This window comes from Toxorhynchites rutilus, chromosome 1 (assembly GCF_029784135.1).
Source record: "Toxorhynchites rutilus septentrionalis strain SRP chromosome 1, ASM2978413v1, whole genome shotgun sequence".
Classification (NCBI taxonomy): Eukaryota; Metazoa; Arthropoda; class Insecta; order Diptera; family Culicidae; genus Toxorhynchites; species Toxorhynchites rutilus.
Window position 1 is genome coordinate 99,934,819 of NC_073744.1, and position 20,984 is coordinate 99,955,802.

General features: G+C 43.1%; 1 protein-coding gene across 3 annotated transcripts in view; it reads left to right on the forward strand.

The window, feature by feature from the left end:
- LOC129761600 (dentin sialophosphoprotein-like) overlaps window positions 1-20,984 on the forward strand; it is a 257,335-nt gene that overhangs the window by 178,449 nt on the left and 57,902 nt on the right. For all 3 annotated transcript variants that reach the window (XM_055759356.1, XM_055759393.1, XM_055759441.1), the window contains exon 7: window positions 10,468-10,623. In XM_055759356.1, the coding sequence (XP_055615331.1) occupies window positions 10,468-10,623 (156 nt within the window). The remainder of the gene's footprint in view (window positions 1-10,467; window positions 10,624-20,984) is intronic.

Genomic DNA, 20,984 nt, shown 5'->3' on the forward strand with positions numbered 1-20,984 from the left:
TAGGAAGCGCCCTCCAACTTGACGCGCGCCCCGTCACAATCACCCTCGCAGGATTTCTCTCCCCAGCGGAGTGCCGATTAGGTAGTGCCCTCCTACATGACGCGCACTCCGTCACAGCTACTCTCGTGGGGTATACACCATTTTGATCACGGCTTCATCCTTCGCGGTGTTTCTCCATCCAGGCCACGATCAGGCGTTGCCAGGCAGGCATTTTTGCTGTTCTCCGCGGCAGTATCCGGTTACCTGTCGAGACGTGCACCGATTAGGAAGCGCCCTCCAACTTGACGCGCGCCCCGTCACAGTCACCCTCGCAGGATTTCTCTCCCAGCGGAGCGCCGATTAGGTAATGCCCTCCAACATGACGCGCACTCCGTCACAGCTACTCTCGTGGGGTATGCACCATTTTGATCATGGTTTCATCCTTGATGCTCGCTCCTTCGAAACGTTCGCAGTGTTTCTCCATCCAGGCCACGATCAGGCGTTGCCAGGCAGGCATTTTTGCTCTTCTCCGTGGCAGTATCCGGTTACCTGTCGAGACGTGCACCGATTAGGAAGCGCCCTCCAACTTGACGCGCGCCCCGTCACAGTCACCCTCGCAGGATTTCTCTTCCCAGCGGAGCGCCGATTAGGTAGTGCCCTCCAACATGACGCGCACTCCGTCACGGCGGCTCTCGGGGGGGACTATCCGGTACTACAGCCGTCTCGATTATTCATCTCTTATGGTCAGGCGTTATCCGCATGCTGGTCGGTCCTCCACTTCCGCTGTAGCTCGGACATGATATGTACGATTGCACTGTTTACTGCGTTCCAGGTGCCCTCGTCACGACACATTTCCTCCACGATGTTCCCAGCATGAAGGGTAGGCAGCCCCTCACGCACTGTGGTGAATCTGGGACATTCGAATACGATGTGTTCCGGTGTTTCCTCCACATTTCCACACTCCGGACAAAGAGGCGATCTTGCGTGTCCGAACCGGTGCAGATACTGCCTGAAGCAGCCATGACCAGACAAAAACTGCGTTAGATGGAAATTTACCTCTCCGTGTTTCCTGTTCACCCAGCCCATTAGTGTCGGTATGAGCCTGTGCGTCCACCTGCCGTTTTGCGCGGCACTCCACTCTTGCTGCCACCTAGCCATCGACTCCGCCCTCATTAGCTTCCGGATTCCTCTGGTTCCCCTCCTCCTATAGCACTCGCTGTCCTCCGCCAAGATGATGTCTATGGGGACCAACCTGGCTATGACGTAGACCGCTTGTGTTGACACGGTTCTGTACGCACTCGCGACTCGCATCGCCATGAGCCGGTACGTACTATTCAGCCTCTTCGTGTTCCGCTGAGTTTCTAACGCCGCGATCCAGGCTGGACCACCGTAACGTAGTGTCGATGAGGAGACACTAGCCAAGAGGTGCCTCTTGCTGCTGCTTGGGCCAAAGTTGTTGGGCATGATTCGTGTCAGTGCATTGATTGCCTTCGTTGCTTTTTTACAAGCGTAGTCGACGTGACTGTTGAAGTTCAGTCGATCGTCGATCTGCACCCCCAGGTATTTTAGGTCTCGCTTCGAGGTTATCGAGTGCTCTCCAATTGTGATTTCTGCACGTTGCACCGCCCTGCGGTTGCTGACAATCAGCATTTCCGTCTTGTGGTGGGCTATCTGCAGTTTCACACTTTGCATCCACCTTCCGATCATGTCTATCGACTCGGTCGCGAGCATTTCGACCCGTTCCAAAGATTCCCCTGTCGCGAGAATAACGATGTCATCCGCGAAGCCAATGATCTCCACACCTCTGGGCAGATTCAGTTTTAGTACACCATCGTACATACTGTTCCAGAGCGATGGGCCCAGGATAGAGCCCTGCGGAACTCCAGCCGTAGTTTTAATCTGCGCCTGGCCCGTGTTTGTCTCGTACACCAGCACACGGTTCTCGAAGTAGCTTCTCAGTATTCTACGCAGGTAGTCTGGGACTTTCATCGTGTGGAGCGCAGTCGCGATGGCCTCCCAGCTGGCACTATTGAACGCGTTCTTAACGTCGATCGTTATCACTGCGCAGTATCGATTTCCTCTGAGCTTCTGTTTGGATGCTCTGTTGGCTCTTTCGACCACTATGCGAATGGCATCTACCGTGGATCTCCCTTTCCGAAATCCGAATTGATTATCGGACAGTCCACGAACTCCCTCCGTGCATTCCGTCAGCCTATTAAGGATGATTCTCTCCAAAAGTTTCCCAAGAGTGTCCAACAGGCATATGGGTCTATACGATGCTGGACCACCCGGCGTCTTTCCTGGCTTGGGCAGTAGTACTAGCTGTTGTACCTTCCATCGATCCGGAAAGTAGCATTCGTCTAGACACTTCTGCATGGCTGTCCTGAACATATCAGGGAATGCTAGGACTGCCGCTTTCAAAGCTACGTTGGGGATTCCATCTGGGCCAGGCGCTTTCTTCGTTTTTAGGCGTTTGATAGCTGTAACTAGCTCATCGTTCGTCACATCTCTGCGTTCGATGCTATCCTCATCCTCTCCATATGGCGTGGGTGGCCAGGTCGTTGGGTCGTGCTGCGGAAATAACCCTTCCACGATAATTTTTAATTTTTCGGGACACATTTCGGAAGGTGTCGTTGGGCCCCTGAGCTTCGCCATCACCATTCGGTAAGCATTGCCCCATGGATTGACGTCCACGTCCCGACATAACTCCCTGAAGCAATTAGATTTGCTCCGCTTAATCGCCCGTTTAAGAGTGGATCTAGCCTCTCTGAATTCCACTCTCCGCTCTTCTCTGGTGTCTATGCTTGACCGTTGGAAACGTCTTCTGGCGCTAAGGCAGTTGGCCCGAAGCACGCCAAGTGCCTCGCTCCACCAATAGGCTGGAGGTCGCTTATACCTGGGTTCCCTTTTTCTTGGCATTGTTATATCACATGCTGTTGCTAGCGTTTCCGTCAGTTCATCCGCGTTCATGTTCAAGACGTCGCTTTCCACGCGTAGTGCTTCGATGAAAAGGTCCTTGTCAAAGGTTTTTGTCTTCCACCTGCGCGGGCATGTCCTATTTATCCGTACTGCCACGGAGTTTCGTTGGCCAATGGTATAACGGATGGCTTGATGATCACTGTGGGTGTATCCTTCACATACCCTCCACCTCATTTTCGTCATTAACGAAGGACTGCAGAAAGTCAAGTCGATGATGGACTCTCGACCCTCTCGGCGGAAGGTACTAGTGGTGCCCTCGTTGCACAGGGTAACATCCAACTTGGCTAGAGCTTCTAGTAAACTAGTCCCTCTCGCGTTGGTGCATCTGCTTCCCCACTCTACTGCCCAAGCATTGAAATCCCCTCCTATAACGACTGGTTTTCGTTCGGCGAGCTCCTCGGTGAGGACATCCAGCATATAGTGGAACTGGTCCATCGTCCATCTGGGAGGTGCGTAGCAACTGCAGATAAAAATTCCGTTGATCTTTGTGATCACGAAACCCTCGCGAGACCTCGAAACTACCTCCTGAATGGGATATCGGCCCATGACCTGGATGCCATTCCTACTTTATCCGTCACCCGTTACCGGGGGGAACGCGATACGGCTCCGCGATAATTGCGACATCACATTTTGTTTCTGTCGTTGACTGCCACAACAGTTGCTGTGCGATGTCACAATGGTTGAGATTAATTTGGGTTATCTCCATCACTGTTGTGTTTGTACACAGGGCAATTAAAGCCTCCCGTCATATGGTCATTACTGTCCTCTTTTTCGCAGAGCATACACCTTGGTTTTCCCTTGCAGTCGCTGGCAAAGTGTCCCTCTATTCCGCATTTCCTGCACAGTTTGGATCTATCTGGCCCCAAGCAGCCTTTCGCCAGGTGGCCGAAGTTTAAACACTTGAAACATCGCTCCAGTTGCTTGGGAACAGGCGGAATGATTCTAAAACGACCCACAGCCCAGCAGACGTTTATACTCTCTAACTTCAGTAACTTGTTCGCTGCGTCCGTTGAGAGACGAATCGTTGCGGTCTGCGTCCCGCGATACGCCTTTCGTAGTCGGATTTTCATCGGAACTTTGCCCAGGATGTTTTCCTCCTCCAACTTCTGACGTAGGTCTATCTCGGTGGTGAACAGACTGAGGTTCCTGCATTCTATCGATGCCTCGGAGGATAAGGCCCTTACGTTCGCTCCATCGCCGAGAACCCTTTCTACAAGATCCTTGAATGCTGAGCTCCTGATTTCTGGGTCTCTCTTCAGCTCGAACAGCATTTCGCCGTTCTGGGTGCGCCTGGACTTCACCACGCTCTCCTCCAGTTTCTTGAGGCCAGGGTCCTCTCGCATTTTTTTAAAGAGATCAGCGTATGATACGTTGCCCTTCGCTTCGACGATGAGTGCATCGCCTTTGTCTCTCGCCCGCCGAGGATTAGGCTTCTTGTCTTTTGGCCCCTGCCACTTTTCATTCTCTTTCTTATTTTTTTCCACTATTTTCACTTTTCTCTCCCTCTCTTTTTCTTCGTTCCTTTGTTTTTTCTTGTTTCTTTTCCTAACCGTGCTCCAGTCGTTTCTCTTGCTATCGGTGCTGATCTGGTCATCGCTGTCACCCAGCTCTTCGCTGTCGCCCTGGGCGGCACTATCGTCTTGATCATCGTTGTCGTGATCGTCCTTGCGTTTTTTGAACATTTCTTCTTCTGCTGGTGAATCCTTTTTTCTTTTTTCCGAACGGTTTCGACGAATCTTTGGCGTCACCTGTCCAGCTGCAGCTCTTTGCAACGCTTCTGCGAGTGCCTTCTCGGCGGTTTTCGTCCTTTCGACGAGTCCATCGTGCTCCTTCAAAGCTCGTCCCAAGAGAGATCTTATACCCGACATCCTGGTCTTGATCTCCTTATGCACGTTGGGTTTGTCCTGCACGAAGGTGTCGAGTTCTTTGACCCTCAACATGATCGTGCTCAGGATGCTATCTCCAGTCAGCCCTCCTTCCTGGGTTAAACTACCGCTGGACTTTGGCAGGAACAGGGGATTGATCCCCCGACTTTGCTGGGTCTCAGGTATTCCTCCATTACTGCCGCTAGGGCCTGGTGTTTCCACTTGTTTGAGTATTGGCGATCGCAGAAGCTTTTTACTACGAATGAACGCGTTGGCTTGGTCACCTGTATCCATCATACTCTCTCTTCGTTCTTCGTTGGTTTTGTAGGTTGTCTCCATTTTGGTTGGGTCCCAACTTCGGGCCGCTATCTCCGCTCGTTGTACATAATCGCCTTTTTGTGATCCCATGGTTATCTATGCAAGCAGTGAGGCCATGCAGGGGTTGACACGGTCCTTCATGGGGACCGTGTTCAGAGCCGGATCAGCGCAAGTCAGGAATGTGACATCTGATGCCTAGTACCTAGTGCCAAGGCCTAGACGAGCATCGAACGTACCCGAAGACTTGCCAAGTTGTTACCGGGACGGGGGCAACCGTACTATTAACCCACACGCCATTTCAGGTAGGTGTCACCCTTCCTTACTCAGGGAGCAGAATAGCACGACTGTCGGCTTTTAGCATCGCATGTTATCCGTTTTCGTGTCTTGTCCGTTTTCCATGTCATACCAGTATGTCGTAATCAGGATCTTACTGGCTTCGATCCTGATGTGCTCGGCACTCCTCTCGTTGCTCCTGTACACGGTATTTCCCCCGTGCATTCTCCATAGGCTTTACCGCGCCCTTACTCGCGTTGTCACCCGATTAGTCGCCTTCTACGACAGGGACAGGGACGTAGACCCGAAGTGCTATTCTAGGCCGGCAGCTCCACGGTTTTCTGTTGCTTAGTGCGTGCTCTTTGAATGTGTCTGGTCGAGGGAGAGGAGGACTGTCTTTGGGTGTTTTGGGAGGGACCGATGATATGTGGTGTTTAGGGGTTGAGTGGTTGAAGAGTTAATGGGTTGAAGAGTGGGGAGGGGTTGAGTGGGAGTTGAGAAGTTGGAGAGCCGACACTGCTCAGGTCTAGTTGAGGGCTTGATCTAGTACTAGTGTATACCCGCGCGGTTATTTTCTCAAGTGCAGCGGATGGTTGGGATGGTCATGGAGGTGGAGCGGTGTTTTTCGGGGCACGATTGTGAGGGATGTCGCTGTATGGCCGGAGGGTCATACAGCGACATTTCGGTCTTTTGGGGGTGCATACAGATGTACAGTGGGCCAACGGATGGTTTTTGGATTGCACTCGGTTTTCGTGTTGCGCGGATTGTGGAAATAAAGAACTTAACTGTTAAGTGTGTGCGGTGCGGGGGTTGGGTGTGGCCTGGAGACTGCCCGTTGGTTTGTTGTGTGTCTTTGTGCATTTCCGGGAGATCGGGGGGCTTTTGATCCTTTTGGTTGTCTAGTGATGTCTTTCACTGTCGTGTTATGGGGGGTGCGGTTCTGTTTCCGTGTTTGTCTTGGTTGTCTGTTGTATTTGGGAGGGTAGTTGGATTTGAGTGGCTTTGGTTCCTTGGTTCCTTAGTTTTTCAATTTTTGATTCTTCTGTTGTTGGGTCCTTTCATTCTTCAATTTGTCGATGCTTTGGATATTCAACTTTTAAATTTTGTGTGTCTGTCCTTCTTTGATTACCCAGGGATGGTCCATCTTCCCCACGATTGGATGTGTGCGGGGAGTGCGCGTTGAATGGCAGATGGGTCGCCGCTCCTGTTTTTTTGGGACGGGTTCTCTCGGTGACTTTTTCAGATTTCCCGGAGATGACTGTCTGTCGTCACAATTGTATTCATATAAGGAGTACGCGCGTTGAAATCCGACCAATTTTAGAAGAGTTCTCCCTGTGACCTTCTCAGGTTGGCTAAAGATAGACCTCTTTCGCCGTGATTGGAGTTATATAAGGGGTACACGCGTTGAATAAGATATCGTTGCTCCGATTAATTTTAGACAAGCCCTCTCGGACCTTCTTAGATTGCTCAAGGATAGCTCTCCTTTGTCGCGATTGGATTTATATAGTGAATGCACGCGTTGGATAACTCAAAACTAATGGATGATTTTCGGAATTCCAATTCGTCGAGTGATCAAGAGTTTGCGCTTAGATAATCACATCACTTACCGCAGTGAATCCTGATTTTTTTAACCATTCCCACTAACAACTATCCCTTCCATGATAAGCGCTAGGGAACCACGCTATAGAGGCGACCCTTCTGGCCTTCGGGCGGCGAATATCATACTAACATTCCTTCCCTTCCCCTGGTGACTGTAAGGACGTGGCCGGCGTCGTTATTGACAATTTAAAGCTCGAATCACCGAAAATTGCACAACGAGAATGATTTGCTAGTCCCAAGCGTCATTCTGTGTGTTCTTTGTGCAATTTGGTTGGTTCAGGTCAATCACGGAGAGCAACTACGAATTGTACAGTCTACCCAAGCTCAAGCTCAAGCTCAAGCTCGAAAGTTTCAGGATTTTATTCCAATATATTTCAGGCCGCCTTACAACATCTTTATTTGATTTTAGAGTTTTTGTTACGTCGAGTAGTTGTTTCCGCGCTTATAACATTAAGTCAATTACCGGAGTTCCGGTTATATTGCATAGGAAACCTTTTCTGGTAATCCTTTAGTATATTCAGCCGCTTCATTTGATTTCTGATTGTTCGTTTCGTCGAACAGAAGAGATCTTTTCAGATCACCCTTCAATATCTTTAGCGGATACGAAATTTGTTTGACTTTCGAGTTTTCGTTTCGTCAAATTGTTGTTTTCGCACTTATAGAATCAAAACACTTACTGGAGCTACGATCATATTGCAGAGGAGACCTTTTCAGGTCACCCATTTATATATAATGCTGCTACGAAATGCATTTGATTTTCGAATTTTCGTTCGATAGTTCCGTTCACATAATCACATCACTTACCTCAGTGAATCCTGATTCTTACCTTCCCCACTAACAAATATCCCTTCCATGATATTCGCTAGGGAACCACGCTATAGAGGTGACCCTTCTGGCCTTCGGGCGGCGAATATCATACTAACATTCCTTCCCTTCCCCTGGTGACTGTAAGGACGTGGCCGGCGTCGTTATTGACCATTTAAAGCTCGAATCACCGAAAATTGCACAACGAGAGTGATTTGCTAGTCCCAAGCGTCATTCTGAGTCTTCATTGTGCAATTTGGTGCAATTCAATCGCGGAGAGCAACTACGAATTGTACAGTCTACCCAAGCTCAAGCTCAAGCTCTGGATGGTGTTCTCTTTCCGGTATTCAGGACAGGAACGAGATTCGATCCACATTTTATACAAAACAATGTCCGTTCGCATTTGGGACCCTCCGCCGGAATCGCGTGTTTTTCAGATCAATTTCCACAAGTCGGCGTGTCTTGTTTGCATTTTGTTCTGGTATGACCGAACACCCAGTAATTGAAGCATTGCATGGGCGACGGGTGGTAAGGCCTTGTTCTGACACTCAAATATCCAAAATCAATGAATTCCGGAGTTAGAGTACCGTTTATAATGAGTATTATCGTCGAAGTATCCTCGAAAGTGGTCGGGTCGGTTCGTCGCTTTATTCTCCTCACCTCAGTTTCGTGCGCTAGATTGGTCAGTTCCAGTAGTCTCTCTGCCTGTTTCTTGTTAGGGGGATTTCCAGCGTGTAATTTCGCACAGCCACCTTCGGAGAGTGCACCTTCAAATTCTCTGTCAACTTACGAATGGGGAATGGTACGGTAGGGAGCGCCTTATCCTTGCCGTCGTTGTCCACGCCAGTAATTCGTAGCACCATCAGTTCTACATTACGACGGCTCAGAGACAAAGCCCCACTCACGTTTTATTTTCCGGCGGTTAAAAACAATAACACAAATCCACAAAACAAAATTAACAAGAACCAAACATAAATCTCGTTTTCAATTGAAATCATACAGGTACTTAGTTCCGGAATAACGACCGGATTGGTGGGCAACTGTCCATTGGTGGTTGAGTGAACTAGCTAGCCCGATTTGCGGTTTTCGGGAGGCGTTGCGAGTGAGACTACGTTCGGCTATGGTATAGGTGACGTTTTGGTCGTCGGAATCGGTGTCTGAATCGAATCGATTATAAATAAAATAGTTGTGAGTAGCTGCATTTTTCGTTTCTTCCGAGACAGTTTCAGATGTCGAAGTTGTTTTGGTAGGGGAAAAGGATGAGAGTGTTCATCGAACGCGAATGAGTCGTTTTGACAGGCTGCGCTGTCCCGGATGCATTGGATGTACTAGCGCGGGTCGAAAATGATCTAGCTACGATGATCTGTTTGTTGAGAGGTGTTCGGTGCAGCTTCTAGAGATGGGCAAAACAGTTCACTTTGATGAACGGTTCAGTCACTAACCGTTCATATAAGTGAATCAGTTCTTTTGAACCGTTCTTTCGCTCTTTCGTCCAGTTATATTAAGAAAAACATAGAATGTTAGCTGAAACCCAACATCAATAGACAGCTATTAATTGATATCGTTGAATTCATATTTTTGAAATTTAGTGGGGAAAGATGAGCTGCTTCTTCTTTAAAAGTCGCAAACTGTATGTGAAAACATGGTTATCGGCCGACATTTGATGCGCACAAAATATGTGCAATTTTTCATATTTTCTGTTTGGACAACACATAGGTTCCATGTAAGAACATTTTTCATAATGTTCATTCAGAGAAAAAAATCAGCAGCGATCTTCACTCACAATCAATCGTACAAACAATTACGATAACTCGTACACGCAATAGGCCATGCAATGGATTGAAAGCAACGAAAAACCTTTTTGCTCAATTTGCCCTCACTAGAAGATTTCATGTTTACCTAATTCATGCAACGCCCCAGCTTCCCCCAGATTTTTTTTCTGATGATCAGGAAGAATATGATTCGCGGAATTCAAAAAAATACATGAAATTGAAAATATATAGCTTCGGTTTTAAAACTACGAAAATCTAATTCAATGTTTAAACCAAAATTGAGTATACATCAACAAAATAAACCCTGCGTTATATGCATTTTGCTCGTAAATAACAATATCGTTTTATTTTTCTTACAAGCATAATCGTTCTATTGATTCCGTCCAGCGCAAATCAGTTCAGCTGCACTCGTTCGTTCACAAACAATTTGCCCGCAAATACTTCGTTCTCAAACAGTTCACTCTCAATCAGTTCTTTCCCATACAGTTCATTCGCAAACGGTTCACTCTCAATCAGTTCACTCGCAAACCGTTCTTACGGAATCAGTTCGTTCACAAACCGTTCGCTCGCAATCAGTTCGTGGGGAGAACTACCTTTCCTTAAAAAAGAATGACCGCTCGTTCACTCTTTTCGGTGAACTTGTTCTTTCGTACCGTTCGTGAACGGTTTGCCCATCTCTATTACAGAGTCAGTTTGGCACTAACTCAGTTTTAAAAACGAATTTGCTATTAGTTTGCTCAAAAACGAATCAATTTGCATTGTAATAGGTTATTGATAACAACTGTGATTAAATTATCTTAACTTTGTTTAATTAAATGAAGTAATTTTCCGGCTATGACTTTCATTAAATACTTTTTTACCCTCATGTATATTTTCAGGTGATTGCATCCAGAAATCTTTAGACGATATCGCACAAAATTCAGCCATTCGAAATGACGTTCCTTCACAACAAACAGGCTCAAAACAAAAGAATTCTGATACTGGAAATACGTTGTCTAGCAATGAAAGCATGTCTGTTGTCGATGAATTGAAAGGTATGTACAATAGAACAATCAATTTTTTTTATTCTTCTAATTTGTTGATTCGTATGTTGTAATTTAAAAACCAAAGATTGTTTAAAGCACTGGTTGGAAAACTTATGAAGCGATCGCCGTTGACGTATTCTATGACCAAAACCGCGTTCTCTCTCGACCTCTCCGCCATTGGTTCCGATCTAAAAGTGATTGGATAACAACTCGACAAATATTTGGATTTTTGAAATATTTTGAGCGTATCAGTGGTGCAATGAGTTTGTTCTCTATGATCGGAAAAATTACCGACTGGACCATTTTTGGATCCAAATGCTATTGGATTACATCACGGGAACACCAAGCCAAACTGATGCTATTGGATTACATCACGGGAACACCAAGCCGAATGCGTAAATGGGTGCGAATATTACTTCGCTCGGACGCATTCATACGCAAACAATTTTTCATGACTGTTCCATGCGAAAGCAGAACAGAAACCGATGCGAGTGAAAGTACTCACGCCTTGCGTATGTCTGCTTTTCGCGTTGACGGTGGAATGGTGTCATCTGGATACGACATTAGTTTGTATGAGACCAGCTATTCTCTATCAGATTAGTCGCTCTTAAAGCAGTTTTAAATTGCTAAAATTTGTATGAAATTTTTTTCTTGGTGTTATTTACCTATTAGATGTACATCGTTATGACCCTAATTTAAACGATTATCAGATTTTTCAGATATTCTCACCAGAACATAACATTATAATATAAAATTATCTAGAGACACAATTTTTGCATGATATTTTTTCACTACTTGCAAGCAAAAGTGATTTTCATTTACATAGAGTACTAATTTGGTTTGGGAAAATTAATTCTCATTTATAATTTTGATTTTAAAAGTGTGTTCATTTCTACTGCAACCCCATATTGTCATGCCTACTCCTCCATTCCGTAATACGAAGCTCAATGCCCAAACACTCATGCAAGCGAGCAAAACAAATCACGGTTTCTTCATGTGCCTATATTTTGTGACCGTGTTCGGGAACACATTGCGATCACCAAGCATCACCAGCAAGATTGTTATGATTTCAATAGCTTGCTTTCAAAGCAATTTTTAAGCTTTTGAACCGATAAGTGACAATCATATAATTCGTTGACATTTTATCTCTTGGATGAAGTGATTATTATACCACTCCATCCAGCCGGTAAAGAGGTATTAACGTTCAAAACCTTGCAGTCCAGCGTCACTCTCTCGTTTTAGAAACTTTGAACTAACACCCCGGTACAGAAATGAAAGACGTAGTCAAAACCAACATCTTCTATACAATTTTCGACTCTTTTGAGTTGTGTTGGAAAAGTTCTAGAAAGGATAGTAAATCGACGCCTAAAGACCTTTTTAGAGTCTAATAAGCTGCTCGATCCAAGACAGTTCGCTTTTCGTGCGGGAAAATGCACAGAAGATCACCTCGAAGATCTACAGGCTATTGTACATGACGTTATTTGAGAAAGATCACCACGCAGATGTGGCATCACTTTATCTAAGTAAAGCATTTGATCAGCATGGAGATATCCAGTATTGAAGAGTCTCTTCGACTGGGTGATCCGTGGAAGACTAGGTTTCTATGTGAAAAGTTTCCTAGAAAATAGAACTCAGAGCCATAGTCAACAACACAAAATCTTCATTGAAAATCCAAGAAAGGGGAATTCCCCAAGGCTCGGTTGTATCGCCAACCCTCTTCATAATTATTATGCAGTCCCTTTTTGCAAAAAATCCGGAAAATGTAAAAATTCTTGTCTATGCGACATTGTGCTAGTACTAGCGACATTGTGCTAGTTTCAGTTAGCGTCACTGCATCAGCAACAAGAAAAACAGGAAGTGGGTTATATCTATGGTATAACCGCAAGGGTGACGTAGGACTATCGTTGATTTAGAGATCATTTGTTTGAATTTGAATCTGAATTCATTCTGAATGAATGAATATTTGGGGGACTTCGAAAACGAGAGTGTTACGTTGGATGCAAAAGGTTTTATGCATCCAATATTGGATACGGAAATATTCTACTGATAGGGAAGAATAATCTTCAGAAGCTATTCTGTTAATTGCGATTGATTGAAAAATCACAAAACCAAATGTATTTGGTCACAGTGTTACATGGATAGAAAACATTAAAATAAACTCTTTCACTTGAATGTAATTTTAAATTCCCAGAGGAACTGGCAGATTATTTTCAGTAACGATTAGATATTACCACATTTTCCTCGATACTGGAAGCCCACCAGTGGTTTATGCTAACTCGATAACCATCTGTTAATAGCACTTGATTGAAACATATTTGGTCACAGTGTTACATAGATAGAAAACATTCAAATAAATTCTTTCACATGAATGTATTTTTAAATTCCCAGAGGAACTGGCAGATTATTTTCCGGATCTTTCTCGATGCTGAATGGCATCCAAACGGTAAGAATTCCGTGCGTGTATATGTGTGTGTAGCGGCTGCTTCGATGGTCACCTTCTCTTCTCCTGAAGGATCGGCTTCTCTGTGCTCCCTCACAGGTTCAAACAAACTGCCTGCGTTTCAGGGCAGATCTCGATCCTTCGCCGTCCAGCACCCTCAGCAACGATGTTGTCTTGTCGATGTCCTCACGAAAAATGAATGCGTCTCACCACCAGAATATCGCTTAAGTATGCTTTTTGTGCGTGATTGAATCGAGAGAAGGCATGGTTTACGATGGCAATTTGGAAGGCAAACTAGAGGGGAATGAACTTTCTGAGCTCGGAACTTTCGGCGACTGAGCAATAATCGATTGCGGGCGCATACAATATTGGATACGGAAATATTCTACTGATGGGGAAGAATAATCTTCAGAAGCTATTCTGTTAATTGCGATTGATTGAAAAATCACAAAACCAAATGTATTTGGTCACAGTGTTACATGGATAGAAAACTTTCAAATAAACTCCTTCACATGAATGTATTTTTAAATTCCCAGAGGAATTGGCAGATTATTTTCAGTAACGATTAGATATTTCCACATTTTCCTCGATACTGGAAGCCCACCAGTGGTTAATGCTAACTCGATAACCATCTGTTAATAGCACTTGATTGAAACATATTTGGTCACAATGTTACATGGATAGAAAACATTCAAATAAACTCTTTCACATGAATGTATTTTTAAATTCCCAGAGGAACTGGCAGATTATTTTCCGGATCATTCTCGATGCTGAATGGCATCCAAATGGAAAGAATTCCGTGCGTGTATGTGTGTGTGTTTGTAGCGGCTGCTTCGAGATCTTCCCGGGGAACAGTTTGTGGCATCACTCTCCTCCTGATGGATTCCCTTCTGGCCCTTCTGACAGGCTCTTAGAGACACCGTTCATTCGCGCTTTCATGATAAACGAAGAGCTTCACCACAACAGCGACAACATGCTCCAATCGCTGTTCAATTAGAACTAAGTGGATTTCCGAGCGGCGCTCGCTTATATACCGATTGGTGATTTCAATAGCCTGTTTTGAAAGCAATTTTAAGACTATTGAAACAAGTATAGAACGCGTAGACATTTTATCTATCGAATGAAGTGTTTATCATACCATTTCGTTCAGTTGTTTAGGAGCTATTAACGCTCAAAATCTCGGTCTCCGGCGTAACGCTTTCGTTTTCGAAACTTTGATTTTACACCCCGGTATAGAAATGTAAGACGTAGTCCTACGTCAAAAGACTTCAGAAAGCGATTGATTCTGTTCAAAACGGGGCTGGTTTCGATATATCCCCGAAAAATCAAAACTTCTGCATATATGTAATCCCAAAGCTCACTTCAAAGTTTCCAACCCTAAAATTTTCGAAACCCAAATTCCCTCAGTCAAAACTCTCAAAATACTTGGAGTAACTTTTGATAAGAGACTGATTTTTAAACCACATGCTCAGATGGTCAAAAAAGATGCCCGCAATAGATTGAATCTATTGAAGGCGATTTCTGGCAATCTAGCTTTGGGACATAGGAAATCTCTTTTACGGATAATAAATGCTTGGTTAATACCAAAAATTCTCTATGGAGTAAGCATCTTCAGCCGAGGTGGTGAAAAACCACTAAAAACGATCGAACCGGTATATAACAAGGCAATAAAGATAGCCATTGGTGCCTTCGTTACAAGTCCTACCCTCGCTGTTATGGCAGAGAGTGGGCAACTACCATTTGATCGACTCGTTACGAAGATTGTATCAAATAGAGCTATTCGTTACCTTTCAATTCCTGACCGTGACCATGATGTTACATTAATATCTCGGGCAAAGGACCAATTCAAAGAACACACGAATTAGAATCTTCCCGATATATGTGTACATTTGACGGTCATGGAAAGGAATTGGAAAGTAAAACCGCCGAATGTTAACCTTGATTTACTCAAGGAAGTTCGTGCAGAAGATCTCCCATCAAAAGTGAAGGTCTGTTTCAATCACCTCGTAGTAACAAAATTCCAGTTTGAACATCAAGTACACTAAGCACTGATGGTGTCGGTTGCGGTATTTTTGAAAACCGATATACTGGTAGTTTCTCGCTTCCTCCACAATGCACTATTTTTAGCGCAGAAGCATTTTCGCTTCTAATCGCTACCCAAGAGTGCACACATGATTCTCTTCCTATTGTTCTGTTTTATGATCCCGCGAGCTGTCTCCGGGCTCTTCGAAAAGGTAAAAACCTTCACCCATGGATCATTGCAATAGAAGAAGCTGCCTCAGATAAAAATATTACCTTCTGTTGGATTCCCGGTGATACCGGAATTCCTGGAAATATTGTCGCCGACAAATTAGCCGGTAGGGGCAGAATTCAAGAACCCCCTAATGTACCCATTCCTCGCTCCGATGCGAAACTTTGGGTAAAACAGCAGATCCACCAAAGTTGGAACATAGCCTGGAGAAACAACAGACCAACTTTTCTTCAAAAAATTAAAAATACCACTCTTCCATGGCATGACAGAAACAACAGTAAGGAAAGACGGCTTCTCACCCGTCTTCGAATCGGCCATACAAAGGTCACTCATACATATCTTTTTCAAAGAAATAAAGAAAACCCTCAATGCTCTTGCAACGAGGCTCCTATCTCTGTAAGTCACTTACTACTGGATTGTCAACATACGAAGGATGCTAGAATTAGGATTAATATTGGAAAAAACCTAAGGGACATATTGAGTAATGATGACATTCAGGAGAATAACTTAATTGAATTTTTGAAAGAAACAGGACTTTACAGGAAAATATAGAACATTTGAAACTAGAATAATAAAAATAGTAGAAAAGAAAATCGGAGACGATTGAATCGTTAGATTTAAAGTCTCCGTAAACAAAGGAAAATAAGAAGAAACATTGCAAATACATAGGGGGCGCTTTTGCTCCCACCGAAATGTTGCTTCGTGTAATTTCATATCAATGGCCGATCGTGTATTGTGAAAAAATGATCACAAGTGTAAGTGTAAATTTTGTGTTGTGGTGAAAATTACTTGATATGTGAAACGATTTATTTCAATTTTCAAAAATCAAGCTGTTTTTCCGCTCGAGAACGGGTCGTTTGGTTAAGCGGCGAGAAAAATTGTAGAAGTGAAGAAATATTAGAAAAAGTGACTTCCCATATGCTCTACATATAGTATAGTGTAGGTGTTGTTAGTCCAATTAAAATTCGCATTGGGTTGAATTAAACACAAACTAAAAATTATAAAAGAAAATTACTTTTTCCGTTTCCAATATGTTTTCTCTATATTAAGGTTAAAGTGGAAGCTAGCCACAATGGCGCTCATTTCTTTCATGTCCCTCCCTCATCACTCGCCCGAAAATCTATAATTTTGCGAAACAGTGTGAAGAAAATGATCGTTTTCGCACACTTCCCATCAAAACTCGAGCAAGTGCTCTGAAAGTTAAATTTTCATTTTCCAATCTTCGACCATGGTTTTGTTTGTTTGGTGAAATTCGTTATTTTTTCGACACTGATGCCAGACAACATCGTCGAAACAGCTATAAAAACTACTCAATAAAATGTTATTCCTTAGTCATAGCGTTTCATGTCATGAAAATCAATAGAATAAAATTTTATTGATATCAATACAATTATTATTTTTACGTTTAATGGGTGTATAATGTAAGTTTAAGCAACTTTAACATTGGGTAAGAAAATTGTATTGCAGAGCTCGGAACACTGCCACGGCTGCCTATGCTTTCAAAAATAGTAAAGTATTACATTACATCAAAATGCCTCGGCCAACGAATATGTTCGAATATGCTCTCCAACGTGAATAGGTTCACAACAATACGATCAACGAAGGAAAATATTAAGGAATTCTCGGATCCCGAACGGGTTGAAATTGGCAAAATAATGCATTTTGTAACCCGTTCGACTTCGATTAAGCACATTTATCAATCCGTTCGTCTTCGAATTATTTCGAAATTTGTTTATCATCATTGCAAGGATGCCAAATTTGCAGACAAGTTCGCAATTTTACTGATATTAAATTTTTATCGGAGACTCTATTCTGTTGCAGTCTACAGGGCTATCGTATTTCTTTTCTATATGTCTTGACTCAATTCCCTGCAGTTTTTCAAACATCACTTTACTATTCTCACGATTACAAAGGTAGCTGGCAGGTATTTATACACATCAACATTTCATATTTTCGACGAAGACCTTCTGCTGGCATCTCTGGAGGTAATGATATTTACTAAATTCCTAAAGGGCACTGTTTAGATCTGGTGCGCTCTATCGCATTTGTGTACAAAAAGATCAATTCAAAAACAAAATTTGCAAATGAGAGTCCATCTGAGGAGGATATTCTAAAAAAAAAAAATGTAAGATTGTCATTTGTTTCTTTCTTAAATGTAACAGCACTATTCGCATTTCCGCACATCGGGAAGAAAAGATAGCATTATATTAGATCCGCCATTATGAAGGTCAGCAAACTCAAATCAATGTGATATCTAATGGACAGACCAATCCACCAACATTGATTCCAAGTGCCCCAGCAAACTTGCAATGACAGCTTCACCAATGTAGAGCCCTCCGCCAATCTATCAGCAGCTAACATCCCTCCAAATCCAATATTCGCACATACTTTGTCGAACCTAGCATACTACCCATACCTCTCGCCAATGCCATCAGCCGGTAGCATTCCAGCTTCGATAACTTCGAATGGGGCGATCCCGGATCAGCGCCAACACCTGTCAATCAAGGATCATCTAGTCAATCCACGATACCAAACAGTGCAAGCTCTCCAATGCCATCATCACCTGCGATTGGAGTGGGCGCGGAAACTTCACCATCAGCAGCTGCTTCATCAAATGTACCCTCGGGCACTGCCACTGCCATTACCGCTGTTGGAACACTTAAAGCACAACCTGCGACAGTTGCGGAGGCGGGCGCTGCCCGGCTAGAAGGTTTCCTAATATTGTGGTCGAGAAGCAAGAAAACCGTGACTGGTTGGACATTTTCTTTACCTTGTGTCGGGTGTGAATCCTGATGACCGTGGTACAGCGCGGACTCGATTATATACAGTTTTTGATTTCTGTTCACTGTATATAATCGAGTCAAATTTTTTTTTTATTTGTTTTTTTTACATGTATTTTTCGATTTTTGAAAATAAAAGAGGAATTTGATTTTTGATTCATCCCCTTTAAGTCAGAAAACACCTTTCTCACACGAAAAAAAATAATTTTTCCAGATTGTCTTAGGAGGTGATAGACGATTATATTTGATGAAAAAAAATACTCCTACGCATATTTTCGAATTTCAACAATGACAGAGTTATAGAACAGAGAAGAGATAGTTTTTTTTTGTTTCGGACTCTGTTGCTTCAAACTGGCTCTACATTAAAAAGTACGCTAAGGAAGACAATTTTGATGATTTCATTTGCAAGATGAGAAAAATTAGTACAGGATTAGTAGTGGAACAACTCAATTAGTGGATGTTAATAACATTTTGGAAGTGAAAAACTTCAAAGTTAATAATTTTTATTGTGTTATTATTAATTTTATCCTAAAATTTTAAATTGAACTACATTGTTTTGCAACAATTAAATTGAAGTTCTTTAACCGCTCTACAATTCGTTCTTTGACGCCCAACTTCTATCTTTCATTATTTGGCTGCAATATCGATCTAAACAATTCCTGGTGAAAATTCAAGCAATATCTTAAAAAATCCCGATTTTTACCCCACTGCACATGTAATAGCCACTTAAACTTCACCTTAACGCTGAAAGGCTCTCCTTTCCTTCTTGAAATAAGGTAGAAAATTTTTTTTTCCAAGCTGTATATAATCGAGTCCAAAATTGTATATAATCGAATCACATATAATCGAGTCCGACCTTTATATCTATACTCGTCTCCGGCAAGATGTTTAACGGTAGTTTTCGTAGGAGTGTTGCTCTATCTATATCAACTCGGCTGTTTCCGCAACAATAACACCGATCGGTTGGAAAAAGCTCGCAGAATTGTCGTTCAGCAGATCAACAATGCTTACGGAGTGAGACCAAATATCATTCCTCGGGCACGAATGGTTCCTCCCAGGCCGGTTGCTGCGGATGTGGCAGTTAATTATCTTTAAGCGGCACAAAACCCGGTTCCAGCACCTCCAGCTGAGTAACCTCCTGTGGCCGCTTACCTCTTTAAAAATCAATGAGAAAAATTATAAATTGAAATCTATATAATTTTACAAGGTTTTACCTTTAATTCGAATGTAGACGAATGCACAATAAATAATTTGCTGCAGAAACTATAACTTTTAAAACCATTTGCCGTTTTGACGTGGGACTACGTATAACCGGAATATATGGAGGGTAAAATGAAAACCTAAACACAGAACATGCAGGAAAAAATGAAAGATTTCGAATGCTTATAGCTCGAACATTTCTTACTGGATAGGAGAGATGTTTGCATCACTTGATAGGGAATATTTCTACGCATCTATCGCAACTAACAAAATGTTGTTTTTCATTAGATAAACAATTGAATAACTGTAAAATATTAGGCGTTATCTAAACGCCCTAACTGCATCGTTCTGATTGGCCCGATTTACGGTTTCCCTAACACAGCCATCAAAACCAAGCAGCTTTGGGGAAATCGGCATTGCAAATACATGAAAGTAGGGGGACTTTTGTTCTCATCGAAAAATGTTCCCTAACACAGACTTTAAAACCAAGCATGAAGTGTAGATATTGAAAAGAATTGGTCCCAAGATGGATCCTTGAGGAACACCTGCATTCACAATGAATTTCTCTGATGAAATATTGTTTATAGAAACATTGAACGCTCTATCAGAAAGATAATTTTTTATAATTTTTATCAAGTATGTAGGAAAACCAAAGTTCTGAAGCTTGTAAATGAGACCATTATGCCAAACATTATCAAATGCTTTTTCAACATCAAGAAGTGCCATGGCAGATGATTTTGAAACTGACTTGTTTCGTCTGATTATATTGTATACTCTACGAAGCTGGTGAATTGTAGAGTGACCTTTTCGGAATCCAAACTGCTCATCCAAAAATATATTGTGCTCATCTGCAAAAGCAAGAATGCGCGTTAATATAATTTTTTCGAATACTTTCGAAAATGCTGGGAGAAGGCTAATTGGTCGATAGCTCTTTGAAGAAGAAGGATCTTTTCCGGGTTTTAGTATCGGGATCACTTTTGCCAACTTCCAACTCGAGGGGAAGTAGCCAAGTGATAGACATCTGTTGAAGACAGAAGTCATAATTTCATATAAGTTGTTACTAAGATGTTTCAACTCAATGTTAAATATACTGTCGAAGCCGGGGGCCTTCATATTCTTCAACGAGCGTATAACCGAGATAACCTCTGCAGTCGAGATGATTTCACTCTCTTGAGGTACAGAATGGATATTGTCAATAGCCCTTACAGTATCATTCGCCGAAGCTTCAAATGGACTTGTAATGTTCTGGCCAAGATTGTGTGAACTAGCGAAATGGTTGCCAATTGCATTAGCCTTTTCGGCAGGTGTTATCAATCGTTCTGAATTGTCAGGTTGAAGAAGAGGAGGAATAGGATTAGACTTGGTCTTGAGAATTTTAGCGAGCCTCCAAAAAGGCTTGGAGTTATTCGGAAGTTTACTAATATCTTTTGCGAATTTTTTGTTACGGAGATCAATCATTCTGGCCTGGATAACCTTGGTTAACTGATTATACTGTCGTTTCCTCTATCGAATAACAGTACGTTGGTACTGCCTTCGATAGAGGTTCCGAAGCCTAATCAAATGTTTAGTAATGGAATCAATTTGAACAGAGTCACTCACCTGAATCGTTTCTGGGATGTGGTTTTGGCGAGCCTGAATAACTGCAGTTTGAATAGAGCTGACTGTTGCTTCGATATCTTCGGGAGATTCAAGAGGCTGA